Source organism: Ovis aries, chromosome 16, assembly GCF_016772045.2.
Source record: "Ovis aries strain OAR_USU_Benz2616 breed Rambouillet chromosome 16, ARS-UI_Ramb_v3.0, whole genome shotgun sequence".
Classification (NCBI taxonomy): domain Eukaryota; kingdom Metazoa; phylum Chordata; class Mammalia; order Artiodactyla; family Bovidae; genus Ovis; species Ovis aries.
The window spans coordinates 71,057,188-71,079,258 of record NC_056069.1 but is presented as its reverse complement, the minus strand read 5'-3'; the positions used below and the strand labels follow the sequence as shown (position 1 = coordinate 71,079,258).

General features: G+C 61.2%; 1 protein-coding gene across 2 annotated transcripts in view; it reads right to left on the bottom strand.

Annotated features, from left to right (window-relative positions):
* The window catches only part of LPCAT1 (lysophosphatidylcholine acyltransferase 1), a 38,422-nt gene that overhangs the window by 10,885 nt on the left and 5,466 nt on the right, over window positions 1–22,071 (bottom strand). For both annotated transcript variants that reach the window (XM_027980187.3, XM_027980188.3), the window contains exons 2-9: window positions 11,213–11,355; window positions 7,309–7,523; window positions 4,929–5,041; window positions 3,690–3,750; window positions 3,360–3,418; window positions 2,668–2,702; window positions 1,828–1,882; window positions 75–157 (exon numbers count right to left, since the gene is read on the bottom strand). In XM_027980187.3, the coding sequence (XP_027835988.1) occupies window positions 75–157; window positions 1,828–1,882; window positions 2,668–2,702; window positions 3,360–3,418; window positions 3,690–3,750; window positions 4,929–5,041; window positions 7,309–7,523; window positions 11,213–11,355 (764 nt within the window). The remainder of the gene's footprint in view (window positions 1–74; window positions 158–1,827; window positions 1,883–2,667; window positions 2,703–3,359; window positions 3,419–3,689; window positions 3,751–4,928; window positions 5,042–7,308; window positions 7,524–11,212; window positions 11,356–22,071) is intronic.

The window sequence follows — 22,071 nt, the reverse complement described above, 5'->3', positions numbered from 1 at the left end:
GCCAAGGGCACTGGGGCGTCCGGGGAACCCCCACCCGGCTGCGCAGGGGCGGGGCGGGCGCGGGGCTCACTCACTCTGCCATGACTTGGCGCACGTTGCTGGCGTACAGGGCAGGGTCCTTCTTCTCCTCCTCCGAGGGCGTGTACACGGGGAGGAACTGCACACACAGAGAAGCCGGTCACCCGCACGAGCGTGGACTCCCCCTGCCCCGCCGCCGTCACCACCGCAACGCGACCTCCACCCTGGCAGGTCAAGGGCTGACAGAGCACCTTCCACCAGAGTTGTCTTCGGGGTCGTGACTCCTGCTCAAGCAGGGGCACACGTGCTCGCACACACAGACGCATACACCCACACGTGTGCACACTCCCAAACCACCCTGCCCTACCAGGAGCACCGCTCCCTCAACACAGGAGTCCGGGCCTGGGGCGGGAACTTCACCCGGGGGCTCCGTCTTCAGATGCAGAAGAATCATACATGTGCCCCGATTCTCACGGTCTCAGTTTTGGGTTTCCCGTGAGAGGCTCTCAGCAGCTTTTGGACAGCTGCGGCATTTGAAGAGTAGGGTAAATTGCCCCAGAAACTTGGGTCTCTGTGTGACTGAAGCTCACACAGTGTTTTATGCACATAAGACCCACACCTCGGGCCAGGCTCCATCGGAGAAAAGGAAAAAAAATACATCACCGCACCCTTTCAACATGGATGCTCAAGAATACAGGACGCCCGCCATCCTATCAGCGCCCATCGGGTAACTCTGGTCTGTCACTCACCGCTCCCTGTTTAAAAGCTGCGACAGCCCCCCTCAGCACGGGCGCCTTGTAGGGGCGATACAGGGAGGAGGTCGGGGCAACGCCACACAGCCACACAACTTCAACTCTTCAAATTAGGAGCCAGTCAGTCTGAACCAGAGCGTCCTCCCCGGAGTCTCACCCCGCTGCTGCCTCCCGGCCACAGCAGACATCCTGGGCTGTGGGCCGGCTGCCCCTGGACTCGCGCCACGGCCCTTTCAGCTCAGTGCTTTACTAAGTGGCTTATTTCTACTGAAGTGAAAAGCCTGGCTGAAGGCCGGGATCATGTGTAAATTCAGCATTACTCTGCAGTATTTACTGGAAGGTAGCAAATGAAAAGCTTTATGTTGCGTAAGACTAGTCTTTCATTTTTCAGATGTAGGAGTAGCAAATGAATTCCACTTTTATTCCACTTTTAAGAAAACAGACTATTCCTCATCTACTCAACTAAATTTGCAGGCTGCATGAACGTGGCACGTTTGAGCAGAAAGGACGTGTACTGGGACTTTGGAGACGGGCTGGAGACTGGCCAGCAGGCCGCCTGGTCTGACCAGGTATTCAACAGAGGACAAAGATGCCAGCTGTGTTAGCATCAGGTGAAAATATAAGCCAAGAGAATCATTAATTGCTTGTGTGCGAATTTTATATGCTCTTAAGCTACACTAACCGTAATAAGGGAACAATGGGCTTAGCTTCCTGTTGATATTTAAAATCCTATCTGAACGGATAAAAGGTCATACAAGGGACACAAAGTGACGGAAGCGCTGGGAAGCCCCCTAAGAAGCCGTGAGAAAGGGAGCGTTCAAAGCAAGACAGACGACCGGCAACCTCGTAGAGATACCAGCACGATGTCCTACGATACCACGTCCACAGAGGTCCGACATAACATTGCGTCTGTGTGTACGTCAGCCTGGTAGCACTGTCTGTGGAGGCCCTAGCGTGACGCAGTGTAGCATTTGCAACGACACAGCACATCACGAAACCGCACGCCAGCAGCGGCTCCGCAAGACGCTGAGCGATGTAACGCGGCGTCGAGACAAACCTCAATCTCCACTTGATTGTGAAACTGGCACAGCGTGAGCCACAGGATCTTCAACCTTGAATGTGAACAGATTTACAGCAGGGTTAAGTCTCAACTCCCTGCAGCTCTGAAGCTGGGCCTCCACGCCCCGCTCCCCTGCAGAGGGCACCCCTGAGCAGGCCAGTCTCCGGGAGGCGCAGAGCCTTCCTGGGCACAGCCCTGAGGGCAAGGCTGAGCTCATCAGACACGCCCATGCCTGCCTGGGCGTGGCCACACCCCCACTTGTCCTCCAGCTCAGGACACCTCGTCTCCCCAGCTTCAGGCCCCTCCGTGCACCCCAGGCCCGAGGTCGTGGCACCCCTCCCACCAGCCACCTCTTCACGGCCTGCTCCAAGCCCAGCTGGCCAGGACCCTGAAGGACCCCTTTCCCAGACCCTCTCCCAGCTTCCCCCTGGCTCCTCACCTCCCACTCCACCCTCCAGCCTTGGTGATGCACCCCTGCCACGTGGGCATGCCAGGGGCCCTGGGAGGACCACCCCTCCCCGCCAAACACCAGCACACACGTCGGCGCCTGAGCCCCCTGTGTGCCCCTGAGCTGTGTGGATGGGAGCCCCCTTCCTTCCTGGGGTCAAGCTGTGCGCTTGGTCACTGAGCGGACAGACTCAGGCAAGAAGAGGAATTCGTTTCCCTCCCGCGCAGGAGAGGACCAACAACTTCAGTCCCGGGATCCTGGGTGCAGGGAAGGCTGCCTCACGCAGCTGGACTCCTTGGACTGAACCGAACTGCTGGCCGGCGCGGTGACCCCTAAAGTAAGTGGCTTGGGGGCCCCTGCAGGAGAGGACTGTGCGGGCTCTGACTTACGCTCCCGGGCCTCGCCACGTCCACGTGATGGTGTCCTGGGGGCAGAAGAGGAGCCGTGAGTCCCGACAGAGGCCCTCGTCCCCGCGATCCCCCTCCTCCCAGAGCCGCCCAGCACCCTGCTTCAAACGAGCTGACGGAACAAACTGAAGAGGGAGAAATCTAGAGCTCTACAGGCTGGTGACGGATCCTCGTTCTCAGAAACCAGCCAATGAGTGCGCCTCTTCAGAGCCGTAAGGACGGCTGCGCCAGCCCACGTGGCTGCCGGCTCTATAGGCGTTCAGGCCCCGGGTCTGTCCACACCGGCAGGCACAGGGTCAGCCCACAGACCTGGCCCACGGACCCGGCTTGGAAGCAGGGGCACTGCACGCCTCTGGGGCCCACAGACGTCAGAGGGATCCCACCGTGTCTGCACCAGCCCCCGCCCCCCGCCATGACCCATCATGACGAGGCTCCCGAGGAAGCTTGGTGTGAGTTAGTCTCAGTTTTAAAACGTCCTCAGTGTGAGCTGGGCGGCAGAGCTGCTGAGGAGATGGGGGTCTCACACCAGCGGGCCCGGCTCAAGGACGGGCCAGGACTTTACGATCCATGAGAGCAGGGCTTCCGGAGTGAGTATGGGGGACACTCTGGAACACCGGGCCGTTCTCAGGCCCGGGTCACTCACTGGACCTGCACGTGTGCGAGAACACACTCACCAGTTTGTTCGGGTACCGCAAAACCACGGGCTGGACGGGGACCCCCGGGATGAAGGCACCTGTGGAGGGAGGAGGGACACCTCTTGTTTCCGTGGTGGCAAGTTCCCTGCCTGCACGGTCCGGCTGGGTCTTGGAACAGAGTGGGCTTCCTGGTCAGAGGCCTCTGGGCGCCGGCCGTGGACACCCTGTGCCAGCTGCGGACACTCAGACCAAACCCCAGGGTCGCAGGAGACAGACAGGAGAACACTCCGGGCCGAGGCACTCTGCCAGGGGTGAGGGGCTCCCCCACCGTCTCGCAGAGAAAGAGAGATAAACGAAGACACTACCTACCAGGCTTGAAGGTGATTAAGCAGGTCCTATTGGTACACGTGCCTTCTGGAAAAATCATTATCTTGAAACGAGAGGAAAAAAAAGTCAGCATCAAAGTGCCGGTTCAGGGGCCAACTTCCCAACCTGCTTCTTCTGGGCCTGATGTGGTTCAGACCCTTCAAACACACTCAGCGGAGAAAAGTAGGAGGCAGACAGAAGCGTTCGTGAATCCCCCCTCTAACTGCTGCTTTTACTGAAATCTGGAAGCAAGGTCCCGACGGCAGGACGCGCAGTGCCCGCCGGAGCCGCCGCGTGGGCCAGACAGGGGCCAGCCGGACAGAGGCGCCTGGGCGGGCAGCATGAGGCTGGGGACAGGGCCTCGTGGACCGGGGCTGGGCCCACAGCGCAGGTGCCCTCAGAACCAGCAGCAAAGTCAACGCCCTGTCTCCAGGATCTCCCATCTCTCTGACTCGTACCAACTTCTGGCAGGGGGATGGAAGCTAACTTCCCCCACGTGCTGGAAAGTACAGCTCATAAGGCTGCTTTCAACCCTGGGCCCTGGAGGAAAGACCAGCTCCAGGGGGCTGGGTCCAACCCTGGGCCGGGCAGGAATGGAGGAGGGGGTCATGCCATTCTTGTGGGGGCGGCACCAGGACCCTGGAAGCACAGCCCCCCAGGGGCTGCCCATCCACGGGCAGGGGGCCCACCAGCAAGGCCGTCACTGTTTCCTGAGCAGCCAGAACCCAGGGAGTCCTGTGGGGCTCCAGCTTCTCAAGGTCAGCTCAACAGAAAAGAAAAACTACATATGTATACAGCAGGGGTCAAACCGCACCCACGCTCCTACTGGCTGAGGATTCTGCCCCACAGCCCAGGCCAGCCTTCCCGGGGGCCCCGAGGGAACCGAAGCGTGCCAGGCAAGCTCGGAGCTTTGAGGAGCAAGGGATGCAACCCAGTGCGTATTTGGACACCACTGACCCCGGAGCCAGGCCAGCCAGCTATTTCCGACGGAGAACTTAAAACATGACTAGGGAGGTTCAGATGCAAGTGAAAATTATTTTCCCCGATTTCTTATTTTAAAATGCCAGGACCAAAAATATCTGATATGCAAGCACATTTTTGGATTTGCACTTATCAAAAATAATACGAAACACAATGTCTCCAAGGAAGCCAAGTTCTGGCCCTCAGGTTTCTTTCCCCTCTGACCCCTACGGTCATGTCTTTCGGAATAAATCCGAGCAGGACACAGGCACGGCCGCCCACCTGTGGCCACTTCCCACCAGACTGTGCCCGCCTCTTGATTTCCTCCACCGTCTTCCTGCGGGAGTCCTGGTCTGTCCGGGACACGAACACTGGCCGGATGTACTTTATCAGAGCTGAAAGAGAAGGCGGGGTGCTCATGGGGGGTGGGGCCGATGGGCGCTGCCCATGGCGTGGTGAGCCCCCCAGAGGTTCCCCGTGGGCTGTGCCAACCACAAGGGATCAGGGACAGCACTGAAGCCTTAGAGGACGGCTGGGAGCCCCCAACCTGCGGGGCACAGACAACAAGTCAGGAGAGAGAGAGACAGGGCCGACTCGCCGGTCACCTGTGTCACTGAGGGAAGAGCCAGGGAGCCCAGGGCGCGTGGCTGACCTCCCCGGGCCCACGGCTGACCTCTCTGGGAAACAGGACTTCTGCAGATATGGCCAAGTCAAGATGAGGTCATGCTGCACGGGGTGGGCCCTGTTCAGGGACTGGTGTCCTTGTAAGGAGGACCAATGGCCAGGTGACAAGGAAGACAGGGACGAGGGGACACGGCCACGGCCGGGGTGTGCCCAGGAGGGCAAGGACACTGGACGCGGGAGGGGGGCCTGCGACAGCTTCTCCAAGGCCAGCCTGCTGACACCTGGACCTTCCACTCTGGCCCCCAGAGCAGTGAGAGAAGACGCGTTTCGGTTGTTTAAACCCAGGCTCTGCGGTGCCTGGTCACCCTCCAGGACACAGAGACCCCTTCTTAGGACTCCCCAGGGGTCCAGGGCGAGAATTCTGTGCTCTCACTGCCGAGGGCATGGGTTCAATCCCTGCTCAGGGAACTAAAGCCCTGCAAGCTGGACGGTTAGCAACAAAAGACACAGAGGCTCTGTTCTTAGCCCCTGCAAGTGTGTGTGTGTGTGTGTGTGTGTGTGTGTGTGGGCGGGGGGGCTAGTGCATGTGTGTGGGCGGGGGCAGCACTCAGGACTCCCGAAACCAAAGCTGATGGCGACAAGCAACACGCTAGCCCTTGAATAAGGATTTAAAGGTGGGAAGATACTTCTCAGGAGAGAAAACTCTGACCTGACGGCAAGCAGAGGCCGTGGCTGTCGGTTACCCTCCCGGCTGGTGAGGCCACAGCTGTGGGTTTCCACCTGCTCTGCCCTAGGGCCACTCCCCACTGGGCCCAACATGGGCTGTGAGCCTCTTTTCTGAGCATTTTGCTACGTGTAAACAATAATATTCCATGACCTTTATTTCCTGGAGGTCTTACAAAAGTGAAAAGAAAAAATTTTTAAACAGAATAAAATTCCACCTAGTTGGGTCCATGGCACTCAAGAAAATCTAAGCGGACCTCAGTGATACTTTGTCCTGCGTCTTGAAACAGTTTGCTTTTTCGTGCAGTTGAAACAATTTCATCCTTCCTCACAGATTGTTCCTACGCTGCTAAAAAGGACCATAAGGAGAAAGGGAGGTTTGGTGGAACCACCCAGAAGATTGAGGCAGGTGAGCCCACCAACCGGTACAGCTCAGCAACTACCCCCCGGGACAGATACTGAGCTAGCCCCAGCTTCCAGCGCTTCTGTGAGCTAAGGGTAACGGGCTCTGTTAGAACTCGAGGGAGCACTGTAACCCTCAGAGTTGAGGGTACTTGTGTGCTAATAAAAAATGAAAATCACAGTAATATCAGAAGAAATCATAACACAGAGGTCGAGGTCCAGGGCCTAGCTCGCGGGGGTGGGACCTGTGCAGACATGTCTGGCGTCATGTGACCTGGACCAGCCAGCAGGGCGGGTGTCAGTGCCCCCAGGATCAAGGGGCGCTCAGCACTCCCACCAGGATGGGGGGCAGTCTCCCAGCAGGACTGAGGGGGTGGGGCTGACTCCTTGCAGGATGGGGGTGCTGATCACTGCCACAAGGATGAGGGGACTAGAGGGGTGGGGCTCACTTTCCCAGCAGGATGGGGGGATCACTCTCTCCCAGCAGGATGGGGGGATCACTCTCTCCCAGCAGGATGGGGGGATCACTCTCTCCCAGCAGGATGGGGGTCACTCCCCCAGCAGAATGGGGATCACTCCCCCAGCGGGATGGGGCTCACTCTCCAGCGGGATGGGGGGTCACTCTCTCCCAGCGGGATGGGGGGGTCACTCTCCCAGCGGGATGGGGATCACTCTCTCCCAGCAGGATGGGGGTCATTCTCCCAGGAGGATGGGGTCACTCCCCCAGCAGAATGGGGATCACTCTCTCCCAGTGGGATGGGGGTCACTCTCTCCAGCAGGATGGGGGGTCACTCTCCCAGCAGGATGGGGGTCACTCTCCCAGCGGGATGGGGGGTCACTCTCTCCAGGGGATGGGGGTCACTCTCTCCAGCGGGATGGGCGTCACTCCCCCAGCGGGATGGGGGTCACTCACTTCCCCATATGGGGATGTCTCTGCTCTCCGCCTTCATCACGACGGAGGACATCGTCATGGTGACGGGGATGGCGTCGAAGTACGAGGAGTGTGGAGCCAGGGTGAGGATGGCGGCCTCGGTGGGCAGCGCCTGCCGCCCCTTCACGACCACGCGGTGGAAGCCGCCGGCGAGCCACATGGTGCGCATGATGGCCTTGAGCAGCACGTCCACGACTCTGCAACAGAAGCGCGGCCGTCGGGGACAGTGCCTCGGGCCCATGCCCCGCCCGGCGCCACTGACCCCAGGTGGCGCCCGCACCCGTCCTGAGGCAAGGGCACCGGGGGCACTGGAGACGCAGAGCCTTCCCAGGAAGGGGGCTGGGAGGCGATCGACCAGGGCAGGGACCCGCCCTCGCCCACTGCCCTCGCCCACCGCCCTCCCTTGGACACCTTAGGCTCAGGCCTGTGGGCAGGAGGGGGTCCGAGGCCCCAGGGCAGGCGTCAGAAGAGGGGTGGAAGAACCCACCCACGTCAGTGCATCACGGAGCCAGGTGCTCTGAGACCGTCCAGGGCACAAGAAAAAGAAAGCAGTTGTCTCCTGCAGAAATGCCAGTGCCCCAAAAAGGCTGGAAAATGGAGAGGGAACCTCCCAGAACATGCCGGAAAAAGCCAGGACAGAACTATGAGACACGAAGGAAACAGCTTCTCAGACGGAAGGAAGGCACAGGTCCCAGCACCGTACAAGGCGCTGACGAGAACGCATTTTGTTAAGAAAAAAAAGTATTCATGCAATCTCCTCTCAAAAGCTTTCAAACTTCCAACAACAAAGACTTCAAAACTTTCCAGAGAAGCACGCGCGCTTCCAGCGTCTAGCTGCAGGGAGCCAGCAGCGCGCCACGAAAGCGCTGAGTCAGCTCTACACCTAACCCCCACTACCCACCAGCGCACAGAGCAGAATAAAGACACCTCCAGACCCAGAAGGGGAGTGAGTTCCTTCCGCGTATCTTCTTTCCGAGATGAGAACCCAACATTCCAGAAAATCTTGGATGAAAAACAAAAGGAAAAAGCAAACAGGCCCAGGAAACGCAGACCACGGCCGAGACAGCAGCAGCGGAGGGACGCACACCGGTCGGGGTCAGGGCCCCAGGCCCCGGGGGACAGCGACCCCCAGGCCGTGGCTGCGGGACCTCGGGGACAGAGAATTTTGAGGCTACGCTCAGGGCTCATCGTTCTGTTCGTAAAAGGCAACATAAAATTGGAAATTCCATAAAACGGAAAAACACAATACAGGAAGTAAGGGTCAGGCTTCACACAGCAGGCGGACATGGGGTGACTTCAAGAAAAGTCACGTGTGAGGGAAGCCCACGGTGACCCCGACCGCCACCCTCGCCCGGCCGGGGCCCCCGACCCGCTGCCCGCTCGGCGCCCCTCAGGGCTGGGCTCTGACCCCGACAGGCTGACTCCTCCCCTGGGCGACGGAGGCCACGGCAGAGCCACGCAAGGTGGGTGTGCGTGCTGCTGGGGTACACGCCAGGACACCAACACATGCGTGCGTGCACAGGCACACACACACACACACGCATCTGTGCACACTCATGCACACACACGCACGCGCGTGGAATGAGTCTCTGTGGACATGAACACCCAGACCTCCCGTGAGACTGCCCCGTGTCTGCGCACGTGGGACCGTCGTGTGCCCGTCTCTCCCTCTCTCTCGCTCACTCACACACGCACACACCACGCGCGATGCTTCTGTGAAGTGGGCTGCTGGAACTAAACTTTGCTGTGGTCCGCTTGTCACCCGATGAGGTCAAGTGCATCACTGCAGACAAGAAAAGCCGCAGGGAGTCGGAACACGGAAACCCAAGGAGCCCCGAGTCACCTGCGTGAAGACAGACTCGGAGGCTGTGCGGGCTTTCCTCCCTCACTGGTGAGAACAGGAGGGTGAGGAGCCCAGCCCGAGCAGAGGGAGGGAACAGGGAATAAGACGCTTTTATCAAATCACTCCTTCTGGGTAAAAACTACAAAATCTCTGCTTTCTGAGGGTTCTTAATCCAGAGAAACTGAAATTCAGATTCCTTTTTGGCCTGGATTTATTTTCCTTGATTATATATTTGGTACCAAATTCACCTGGCTTCCATCCCTGGGTTGGGAAGATCCCCTGGAGAAGGGAAAGGCTACCCACTCCAGTATCCTGGCCTGGAGAGTTCCATGGACTGTAGAGACCACGGGGCTGCAAAGAGTCGGACACGACTGAGCGACTTTCACTCCCTCCTCCCTCGTATTTTAGTTAAAAAAACCTCTCAAGATAAATTATGATTTCCAAAGAGATTAGAAAGCCCGGTTCCCTCGTCCCCTCTGGTTCGCCCTCGTCCCCTCTGGTTCGCCCTCGTCCCCTCTGGTTCGCCCTCGTGCCCTCTGGTTCGCCCTCGTGCCCTCTGGTTCGCCCTCGTCCCCTCTGGTTCGCCCTCGTCCCCTCTGGTTCGCCCTCGTCCCCTCCCGCTCGCTCACTCACAGACCCGATCACCCGTTCTGGAGAGACTCCGTGACACCAGCAGGCTCCGTGACCCAGCTGTGCTGGGGCACATCCGTGGAGCCAGCCACGCCTGCCCCCGGTTCAGAGGGAGGAAGAATGCCCACGGTTCACCAGAGGCTGGGGACGGTCTGTGGACGAGAAATACTGTGAGGGGTAAGGGGTCCCCCAGGTGCAGCGCTCAGCCACGGCTCAGGAAACCCTGGCCTCGTAGCCGGCCATCTCTGCCTGCACGTGGTAACTGCTGCTCCCAGCACGGCGCGTGGGCAGCGGAGAACCACGGCCCAGGAGGCACGCCAGTTTCGCAGCCTCTGAGGGCGCCCTCAGACAGCGGGAGAGAGGAGCGCCTTGAGCTGGTCTGTAGACCTTGGAAGCGGGGCGGCAGGCAGCTGAGGCCGTGGGGCCCTTGGCCTCGGCCACAGGAACCCTCAGTGCACAGCAGCGGCCCGGGCTGGTGCACAGATGAATGGGCAGCGCTGCATCCCAATAAAACCTGCTTCACAGAACAGGTGGCAGCACGTTTGGGCTGTTGGCTCGTCTAAACTAGTAACATTTTTATTATTAGTTAATGATAAAACCGAACTAAACTCATGACATTTCTGTTTTGAATAAACCATCCCAGGGCCCTCAGGATGGATCAGAGATGTGGACAAAGCAGATTGAGTGCCCTGGTTTTAGGGCAGGAACAGTATCTTTTAAGACACTGAAAATGCCCAGGAAAATCCTTCCACTGGCTCAACGCTTCCCTTCACTAACAGCAAAGAGGTAAAGGATAGCTTCTGCACGTGTGCGCTAAGTCCGACTCTTTGTGACCCCACGGACCGCAGCCACCAGGCTCCTCTGTCCGTGGGATTCTCCAGGCAAGAATACTGGAGTGGGTTGCCATTTCCTCCTCCAGGGAATCTTCCCGACCCTGGGATCCAACCTGCGGCTTGGGCAATGCAGGTGGGGAAGCACCAGGGAAGCCCAGCAAAGAGAGCTAAGGAACAGCGCCAGGTACTTAACACAAGAAAGGGCTGTGACTTCATCTGGTTTCGCCGGATCCCTGTGGGAGCTTTAGTTAAGCTCCGTTTACACGTCCACCGACGTGAAGCCACGGTTTATCACCGTCCATGGTGTAAAAACAGAGAGCAGACCGGGGCAGCAGGCTGACACAGGGCCTCGAGGGCTGGGGGCAGGGAAACACGCGGGAGCCTGCGCTCAGCACCCAGCACAGCGGTCAGGCGGCTCGCGGAGCCCTGGAAGGAGCCTCAGGGTAGGACAGCAGCAGGGGCTGCAGGGGTGCGAGGGGCAAGGGGGCTTGTGCCAGGGACAGGGAAGAGAACGGAGCCTCGGAGAAGCGGCCCTGGGACACCCCCCACTACCCCGGAGCCTCCGCAGACGCGGACTCACCTCCGCCACAAAGCCGGCGGCTGCTCCGGTTCCTGCCCGGCGGGTCCCAGCGAAGACACAAGCGCCAAGGGCCAGGCGAGCAGCATCATGAGGACGACAGCCAGCAGCCGGACAGGGAAGAGCGTCAGCGTCAGGACGGCCACCTGCGGACAGGGCACGGTCACTCGGGGGCTGTCCCCCAGGCTCCTCACGCCAGGCCCGCCCTGCCCCAGCTGCCCAACCCCTTCCTGGAGCTGCCGAGGTGCCTCCTGCAGCCGCCGAGGGAACGACCTGGAGATGGGGGGGTCTCTCCTGGTGGACGGCGCCCTGCCCACTCCCAGCACCCCAGTAGGCAGCCTGCCCACTCCCAGCAGACAGCCCCGCCCACTCCCGGCAGACAGCCCCGCCCACTCGCAGCACAGCCCCGCCCACTCCCGGCAGACGGCCCATCGGAGCCCCCTGCTCTCAGTGCCCCCGCATGGGCACACTTTCCTGCCACGGGAGGCACAGAGCCGCCAGGACTGGGCTTGGACCGCAAGGAGAGGGGGACCCGAGGGCTTCCCAGCCCCAGGAAGTCAGGGCCGGGAGGAGGGCCCAGCAGGGATGAGGCGTCCAAAGTCACAGGTCTGGTCCAGAGGACACAGGGAAGGCTGGCTGGGGCTTGTGGGGAGGGGAGGCCCTGCAGGAGAGGGGGACAGCCACAAGTCTGCGGGGGCTGGTGAGGGTGGACCCACGGGGTCAGCGGAGGCCGAGTCAGGGAGGGCCGAGTGGACCGGCAGCGGCGCGGGAGGTCCAGCACTTCTGCACGAAAGACGCTCTGGTTCCACATGGTGGGGGGAGGGGGATGCTCAGGACCAGTGAGTTTTGTGATGAACCTGATCTCAGGGGGCGCTGATTAGAAAATGGGGAGGGGCGGAGTGATGCAAAGACTCAAGACGCTCAGAGCCTCATGACCAATGGGTGCAGGTTTTGGTGCTTTGCAAGAATACACACACGAGATACATAGGTTTCCCGCACAGGACACAGAAGAGACAGGAAGAGATCCAAGTCCGAGCAGCTCACTGCCGCCCCCTGCCGCCCGGGAGAGATCCAAGTCCGAGCAGCTCACTGCCGCCCCCCGCCCCGCCCCCGGTCTCTGCCACCTGCAGACCCGCAGCCCGACTGATTGCTGATCCCTGGGGTCTCCATCAAGGCCGGCACAGGAATGCAACGCAGGCCACGTGAGTCATTTTGCATTTTCTTGCAGCCACATTTAAAAGCACAAAGGTGATGAAATCAGTTCAACAAGGAGCTAATTTAAGGCGACACCCCTCAAATTCCATCATCTGAGCAGGCACTCATGAGCCGCTTTACTCTCTCTCCTGTCATGTCCAGGGATCCAGACACAGCGCATCTCAATCACACACGCCACGTTCTGGGGGCCCAGCAGCCAGCAGTGGCCTATGCTGCCCGCGGCCGGTGTGGGCCGTCTCCACACGCTGCTGTTACGGGAGCCAATCCCGATGCCCCGGGAACTGTTTTATTATTTTAGCCTTCGCTTCCTGTTGCTTCTGTTCACTACAAGGATTCTGCCCATACATAAGGGCCTGACTCGCGGAACCCTGGCCACCTGTGGAAGGTCACAGGAAGGAAGGGATTAACACGGCCCTCCCCAAGGCCGGCCCTTCCAGGAAATGTCTGCAAGATTAACGGCCTTTTCATTTTACCTCCTCACCTCCCCGCTCTGTTTCATAACAGAAGCAAGCATGGTAACTTGCATTCGTAACCACAGTGCCTTTGAACTGCCTCTCCTCCCCTGCCCTTCAGGGGCGGGGGTCCCCCGGACGACCCTCCAGTTTTAACACAAGGTGGAACAGGGACGGTGACCCCGGCTCTGTCGTGGGACGCTTCCTGTTAAGTAGGGGGTGTGTGTCCCACTCCAGGACCATGTTGGCGGGAAGGTGACCCCCACCCTGGGTTTCTAAGGGTCCTGTTCTGGGGTCGACACGAAGGGGTGCACGTTGCCACACAGCATCCCTGGGTCACCCCGTCCTCATGCCTCATGCTTTTCTAGCACAGCCTTGGCTCCAGCGCTCGGAAGCACCTCTCTGAAGGCCTCGCGGAGTCTGTCTGTAGACACGGCTTTGGAAGGTCAGCCTGGCCACCGCCTCCACCCTGCCATCCTCAGCGAAGACATCACCCCAGACACCAGCCCACCTTGCTGGGGGAATTCCTACGGAGCTTTATGATGGCTGTTCCCATGCTTTCAAATTGTTTACCTGGATTTCCCACCTTCTGGAGTTACGTCTGCATTTTCGCCTGGGAGGAAGTTTCTGGGGGTCCTTGGCAGGTGCTCTTCCCACTGGATTTCCCGTCATTCACCTCCAGGGCCATTGCGTGAAGCTGCAGCCCTGGAGTTTCGTGAACCCTGCCCTGACGCCCAGGGTGCAGTTCGCGTGATTTGTGTTTCCAAGACGTTTCAGGCTGAGAGGACACACTTGCCCCTCACAGAGCCTGCTCACAGAGCCACCTGCGCAGGCTGTTCCCCGTGTCCGCTGTGGCCGTTCAGCCGTATGAACTCCGATCTCACAGGCGCCTCTCTCTTCCACTCGCGTTTCCTCTGCTGCTCTAACTTCCTGAGGGAAGAGCCTGGAGCGTTATTTTCAGGAGTACCTTATCTCCCCCAGTTCACACGGAGAACGCTGCTTTCTATAAGTACTTAAATTCAACTCCACTAGCTTTAAAATGTAGCCTTTCCTTCCTGTTAAAATTTAGGTTAAATGTTGTATCTTTTTGAAGCCTTGCTATTATCTTGTAACTTTGTTGCAGAGAAATAGAGGGCAGACACCCCGCCTCCTCAGCCATTGGCCCCGCCTCTTGGGCTGTTTGGCCCCGCCTCTCAGGTTGTCTGGCCCCGCCTCTCCCCACCTCCTCGGCCACTGGCCCTGCCTCTCGGGCTGCCTGTCTAGGAGAACGTCCAGGGCCCACCAGGGACTGTGCTGCGAGCCTGCTCCGCCTACGACCTGTGGCTGCCAGCCCCTCCAGGGTGCACACGGTTGGGTCCCTGGAGAGTCCCCTGTGTGTCCCCACAAATGGACCCCCAAGCTGCTGCCTGTGTCAGAGAGCAAGCAGACAGCGGCGGTGGACAGCAGCTGCGGGGGCCACCACGCTCAGAGCGCTCGCGGGTGCACAGCGGCACACCCGGACGGTGCAGCCACACCCAGGACGGCTGCTCCTCCAGGTGACAGAGAGGAACGAGGCGGCTCAGGAAGAACACCAGTGGCCAACGCCCCACCCCAGGCCTTGGAGGACTGAGGCTGAAAGGGGCTCGGGGGCAGCACCCCAGTGCGTCTGGACCAACAGGGAGTGATGAGCAGGCCTGGAGGGGGAGCCCCAAAGCTGCGACAAGTGCCGCTGCTGAAGGTGCAGGCTAGTGAGCAGACAGCGTCCTGAACACAACGGGGCTCACCGGTCACTCCCGTGGACACGACGTGTGAGCACGTCTGCCCCCGGGGAATGCACCCTGTGCCCACTCCGTGTGCCCCGGAGACATGGGCCTGGTGCCTGAGCTCTGCAGCCAGCAGGGGAGGACACGTGTGAGTGACCACACAGCCCCGACCGACAGACGAGGACAGGCAGGCGCAGAGGGAACGAGGCCTAGCTGCAGACCTGCCCGGGCTCCGCGGAGGGTCGGGCGGGCAGGAAGCACGCTGGGCTATGAAGGCGGGCACCTCCGGAGCCCACGGGGTGCAGAAGGGCCTGGTTCCTGAGAAGCTGGGACCCGCCTCCCTCCTGAGACGCAGCCCAGTCTCGACCCCGCCGCCATCCTCAGGAGCCCACTATCCTCAAAAGTGCCAGGTCGACTGTGGGGCCACCCTTCTTGAAGGCCACACGAGGGCAACACTCAGGGCCCTGGGCTGAGCTACTCAGCACAACTATCAGGTTGCTCACGAGAAACTGTCCTCATGTCACGTACAAGCCGCTGTATTTAAAACGGATAGCGAACAAAGACCTACTACTGAACAGCACATGGAACTCTGCTCAGTGCTACGTACGAGCTTGGACGGGAGCGGGGTTTGGGGGAGGACGGATTCACGTGCACGCATGGCTGAGTCCCTTCACTGTTCACCTGAGCAACGCTCTTAAGCAGCTACACCCTGATACAAAATGGCTTTGGTGTAAACAGAACAAAATGGGCTCAACAAGAACAGACTTGGGCGTGCATGTTCCCAGCACGTCCGTCTTGTAGGTCAGTCGGTACGCGCACCGCCCGCTCTCAGCCAGCACGCTTCACCGTGAGTTCCCAGCACAGTGGGTCCCGCTGGTGATCTGTCCAGGCCCGGCGCTCCGCTTCCCACAAGGACCCAGGGCCCGCAGATGGAGCCACGGGCACACAGGAACAGTCCACGTGTGGGGGGACCACACAGGCACACGCCACGTCCACACGTATGCATCCTGGCCTCATCGGCTGTCTCTGGACTCTAGGAGACTCATTTCTGATTGCGGCACCAGCCGAGGGGTGGACGGGGCGTGTCTGCGGACGTGCCCGCGAGGGGCTGGCATGGGCGTCCAGAGCCCTCCCTCCAGACCAGCCCGACAGCCTGAGAGAGATGGGAGCCCTCCAGTTCCAGGTCAGGCCACCAGCTTCCAGACGTCACGGAAGACAGGACTCACCAGCAAGCACAGACACCCCAGACACAGTGCGAGAGAAAAATCGAACCCTCTGATCAGAGGGTGCGTGTGGGTGCGTGCGCAGCCAAGAGCCAGAACCGGGCACCTGCTGGCCGAGCCCAGTGCCCGCCCCCAGTGCCCAGGAGCGCACTGTGCCTTCAAGGGCGACACAGCCCGCGTGGTGGCCGCTGGATGTCCTTGTCCTTGAGACGCAGATGTACACGGGATCTTTACGGGCTCAGTGGTGACATCTGGGCACTGCTTCCAGATCACTGCTGGAAGGGAACGCGGTGGGTGGGGCCGCTCCCCTGTGGTGCTTCGGTCCAGTCGCCCAAGCAAAAACACTGGCTGTGTGTTTACAACGTCTCGTGGTCAGAACGTGAAAGTGACAACGCTTATTCTGGATGGAAAACGCTCTCCAGCTCACAGCGAGCGTGTGCGGCCCACAGGTCCGGAGGGCTCCACGGGCAGCACCCGCAGTCCGACGCCAGGCTCAGACCGGCCTGGCGAGCACTCCCCCGCCCCCGCCCTCCCCAGGCCACCAGGGTCACTGGCATCACCCACGTGCAAGCTGGCCCAAGTGCCTTGTGTTTCACAACCAGCGTGGAAGCACCTGCGTGCTACTGAAGAGACAAGACCTCTGCAGAGACCTGCGCCCTCTCCTGGGGGAGGACGGGCCCCAGGGCACCATGTGGCCTGTGTCCTCCAGCGCCTGCCCCCACCCCCGGGGACCCCAGTCAGCCGCGCGGGACTCTGACAGGACAAGCGTGGGCAGGATGCATGGGGGCGGGGGGGGGGCCGGCACTGCCCCAGACAGTGGTCAGCTTGCTGACCGTAGGCACGGCAGACTCCCGAAGGCCTCTTCCCACCCAGCGCCATGGCCTCGTAGGGAGATCCCACCATCCCAAGGGAATCGCACCTCCAAGAGGCTGGAGGGAAAGGCACTCACTCCTCTCGCTTTGAGAGGAAAACGTCAGTGAGCCCACACGCGGGCCTGCTGGCCGCAGACGCTGGCGCTGGGCCCACATCCCTGGCCCTCCGCTCTCAGCGGTTCCGAGCAGCACGCGACAGAAATAGCAGACATGCCAGGCTCTCGATCCGCCCGCGGCCACAGCAGACCACTCTCGGGAGGTGGGTCAGGTCCTCGAGCCGACAGGCGGGTGCGGACCACAGACACGCCGGCCGTGGGCTCACGCAGCCCTGGGCTCACGCGGCCTCGCTGTGGACGCCGAGCACGGAGCCGGGTGTGGACCACAGACACGCCGGCCGTGGGCTCACGCGGCCTCGCTGTGGACGCCGAGCACGGAGCTGGGTGTGGACCACAGACACGCCGGCCGTGGGCTCACGCAGCCCTGGGCTCACGCGGCCTCGCTGTGGACGCCGAGCACGGAGCCGGGTGTGGACCACAGACACGCCAGCCGTGGGCTCACGCGGCCTCGCTGTGGACGCCGAGCGTGGAGCTGGGTGTGGACCACAGACACGCCGGCCGTGGGCTCACGCAGCCCTGGGCTCACGCGGCCTCGCTGTGGACGCCGAGCACGGAGCCGGGTGTGGACCACAGACACGCCGGCCGTGGGCTCACGCAGCCCTGGGCTCACGCGGCCTCGCTGTGGACGCCGAGTGCAGAGCCGGGGCCACGGCTGCTGCCAGGGTCCAGGTGTTCCTGGCGCTCCCGGAGCAACAGCTCAGAGCCAGCCCCAGGCTTGAGGACCTTGGGGCCTTTGTGCAGCAGGTGAGACCTCGGGGTGGGCACCTGGCTAGATGCACCGAATGTCACCTGCATGACGGAGGCCAGGGACCAGCCCGGGGAGGAGCCACCAGCTACATGGGCCTCAGAGGATACCCCCGACGTGACACTTGCGGGAAAGGGTAAGAGACAAAACGGAGCCGATCTCTGCGAGCCAGCTGGGTGGCTCCACAGCCTGGACTGGCGTTCACAAGGATGGCAGGCCTCAGTGGACACTCAGGGAGGGCGCCAACCCCTCCTGGCCAGGGGCCCTGGGGGAGCAGGCGGAGCCCGGATGAATGGGGGGCTACACAGGCCACACAGGGGCCGGGGGCTCACTGAGCCTGCCGCCAGGATGCTCGGCTCCAAGGCGCGGGGGACATAAGCCGCCCCGACCCGTGGTCTCCCCAATCCCAGGAGGAGGCCAGGGCCCCAGGACAGGACACAGGCGCCGGGCAACCCCAGTGAGGGCACCACGGCGAGCAGGCCCGGCCCCCGCCCAGCACGCAGGCCCCAGGGGGAGCGGGGCTCAGAGGTGGCTTTTCCAGGCAGGCGGAGTGTGGACCACCCTCACGGTTAAGCACCCACAGTTCATGGGCTCCGACGGGCAGGGAAACCGAGGCCAGCCAGGGAAGTTGGTCAGAGACAAGCCAGAGTCTGAGAAGCGGTGCGGGGAGGAGGGGCCGCCTCGGGGGGCGGGGACTCCCGGGGAGGAGGGGCTGCCTCGGGGAGGCGGGGCCTCCCGCCGGAGGAGGGGCCTCCCGGGGGAGAAGGGGCGCCAGGGAGAAGGGGCCACCTGGAGGATGAGGGGCCACCTCGAGGATGAGGGGCCACCTGGAGGAGGAGGGGCCACCTGGAGGAGGAGGGGCCGCCCGGGGGAGGCGGGGCCGCCCGGGAGGAGGGGCCGCCGGCGGAGCCCAGGACAGGACCCACCTCCAGCGAGCACTCGCACGTCCAGGACACGGGCCTGATGGGCGCCACGCTCCTGCACCGCCGTCCCAGCTGCCCTGGGCTCCAGAGGCATCAACTGTGTCACTGGAAACCCGCTGAAACCAGCATCCCAGGCGACCCCCTACCCCTCGCCGGCTCCTCAGACACACACTTGGGCATCATATTTAATACCTTTCTTTCCTCTTCCTCCCAGCTCCGCCCCCAAATTCAGACTCGGCATGCCCCCACCCCAAGGTGCCTCCCAGGCCCCCTCCCCACCCTGCACGCGGGGCTGCGGTCACCCTCAGGCTCCAGGTCTCCTCCCCCAGCCTGGTACCTCCCCGGTGGATGCCTTATAATAAAAAAGGCTTCCCTGGTGGCTCAGACGGTAAACAATCTGCCTGTAATGTAGGAGACCCGGGTTCAGTCCTTGGGTGGAGAAGATCCCCTGGAGAAGAGAATGGCGACTCACTCCAGTCTTCTTGCCTAGAGAATCCATGGACAGAGGAGCCTGGTGGGCTACAGTCTACCGGGCTGGAAAGAGTCAGACACGACTAAGAGACCGACACTTTCACTTTATATTAAAAATCAAATCAGAAACGATAAAGCCAGCTGTCTTTGAGACTCCTGACTTAGAGTGGACAGAGGGCGCTAAAAGCGTGAAGGCAACACGGACGTCCGGGCAGCACAGGGCTGCGCCCCAGCCTCGCAGGGCAGGAGGTGGGCAAAGCCTCGGGGAAACTCTCGTCTGCCGGACGCAGCAGTGAGAAAAGAGCGACACGTCTACCTAACCTCACTTTTCTCCTGAGAGGAGGCACGGTGACAGCGATGGTCCCAGGGTCCCACCAGCTGGCACTGCCCAGCCCAGGCCCCTGAGTTCACAGCGGCAAAGGGGGAGCATCGGCTGGGGACCCAACAGTGAGGTGCAAGCCCAGCAAACCGACCTGGAGACGCCGCCGCTCCGCTTGCCCCATCTGCAAAGACACCTTTATTAAAGGTAAAATGCCTTCCGGTCCAAACCATACACTGTCTTCAAACAGCAAACAAGCAGTCCTCCTCACAAGTAACTCGAACAGTTCAAACAGGTGGAAGGAGAAGTGAAGCAGAAAGAGCTGGCAGCCTAGCCCAGGCTGTCAGCTGCGCCTCGGCACACGCACATCTGACCCGCAGACAAGGCTCCGCTCTGCTGTCGGACAAAACGCCGAGTGTGGCGAGAGGCCCAAGGCCAGTCATGAGCGAGGGTCACTGGGAGCGCCGGTGGGGTCCCGGGGCCCCGGTCCCGCCCCCGGCTGAGGGGGCACCTTATGCTTGCTGGGATCTGGGCTTCCTCTGGGGTCTGCCATTGAGGTGAATCCTGTGCCCAATTCACACCGGGTTCACCGTCTTTTTCTTATTAAGGTGTCGTCTGACCTCGGGTTTTCCTCCCTGCTGTGTGTCTATGGGGATAACCTGTGCCTCCACTTGGGAAAACTCTCCTTTCAGAGCCCATGTTGACTGCGTATAGAAGCTGTTTCTTCTGAGTGCTCCCACTCAAGTCTAAAATTAAATATAGCTTTTCCAAAAGAGCTATTTTTTCTTTCAAACCCTCAGGCAGGCTCAACTTCCCCACCATCCCAGTCACTCTATTCAAGAGCTTTCAACTCAAATCTTAGCGCGGATTGCCGAGGCTGCAGGCTTCCACAGGACGGGTGTGTTTCAGTAATTCACTGAGCTTACAAACCTGTCCCACAGGAGAGAAAACCACAGAGCAACTTTCCGGATGACCACACACACCACTCCTGGCACATGGCAGCTGATGGTGGGGTCGTGGGGGGCAGCCCTGGTCATCACACGTTTCTCTGGGGGATCAGACCCTAAGTGTGAGACTCTGCAGCCCCAGCCACTGGTCTGGGGCAGGGGACGGGAGGGTTACACCTTCACATCTGCCGATCCTGCCCCTCTGGCCCACGGCCCCCACAATGATGGTTTCAGAGGGCCAGCGCGTAAAGGTCCCGAGTTCCCAGACACCGCGGGCAGCTGGGGGCAGCGAGACCCACAGTCCACAGGGGAAGGAGTCAGAAAAACAACCCCAGGGTCTGCGGCGAGCTTGGTGGGACCACGGGGGCCCTCCGGGGGACTGTAGCGCTGGAGGCACGGAGAGGCCGGCAGAGCCCTCGGGACACAGGAGGCTGCATGGGGGTGAACCCTCAGGCCACCACGAGCCAGCCGCCTGCCACGTGGACTCCACATCTCCAGGGCAGCTGAGAAAGGCCTCTAGAATTATAATGGGCAGGATTTAAGCAAAGATGGAAGGAAGTATGTGAGGAGCAAGGGGAGAGCTCGGCACGTGGGGCTGGGCCTGGAGGAGCGGGTGGGCCAGTGGGTGGGCAGGGCGGCCACCAGGCTGGCTTCCAGGCTCTGCCTGTGACCTCTCAGGCCTTCTCCTTGCTCTCCCAACTTACTCAAGTTTTGTACAAAATCTCAGCTCGTCTGGGTTTTCAGGACCCCTGTGTCCCGGGGCCCTGGTGACTGTGACCTCAGCCCCTGCCCCCTCTGGGCGTGACATTCGCAGTGAAGCCAACCCCAGGCTGGAGCCCTCCTGCGGCTGCCCGGTTCCCTGAGCCCAGCATTGCCCGTGCCCAGGAGGATGGCTTCCTGGGCCCGACGGTCCCCCAGAGACGGGGCTCAGAGACGCAGCGGCCACTGAGCTGCTTCCCCAGGCAACTGGCCGGTCGGGCCGGGACATCCTGGAATTGCAAGTCCACAGTCCTGAGCGCCCCACCTGCAGAAATGGACGCAGGAGGCCGCACTTCTCCCAGATAGGTCAGAAGCTCGGGCTCTGGGTGTCCCGCAGCCTCAGGGATCGTCTCCCTGAGGAGACGGGAGCAGGGGACTGGGGGGAGCTGAGGCACCTCAGGGTCTGAGGGCCGGAGGCCGTGGTTACCAGTCTGCGAGGCCCTGGCAATGTCCCGGGAGCCCTGCCCTCGGGGCTCTAAGGACTCGCCTTCCACACTTTCACGGTCTGAAGCGGGTGCCCTGGCGGGTGGCCAGCAACGGCAGGAGCCGTGGGAATGAGGGGGGGGAGCGGGGTGCGGAAAGAGCCCAGCAGCAGGGCTGCCTGCAGAGGAGGGGCCTGACAAGCTCGGAGCAGCCCCCCACCCCCATCTCAGAGCCGCACAGAGCCAGGCCACGCTGGGGGTGGTGGTGGTGCGGGACGTGCCTGCTCCGCAGGGCCCTTTACCGCAGGGTTTGAGTAAAAGAATCTCGAAGTTCAAGACCTGCAGCATTTCCTGCGGGTTTCACCTGTTTAGCAAATACCTGCCCAGAGCAGGAGGGCAGGGGTGGGGGCCGGGCTCCCAGCTGGGCACCTCCTACACCAACCCGCCCTCAGATACGAGGAGCCCCCTCCACCGAACCTCAAAGCTCAACCCCACCCCCACAGGCTGGAGAGGCCCCGAACCAAATTTCTAGGTCCAGGCCCACATCCTGTCCCCATCCCCCAAATGCAAGGAGTTTCCCCCCAACCACATCCTGGCTCTGATCACAGCGGTGGGACACCCCCTCCAGCTGCAGGTGACCTCCAGGCGGGGACTTC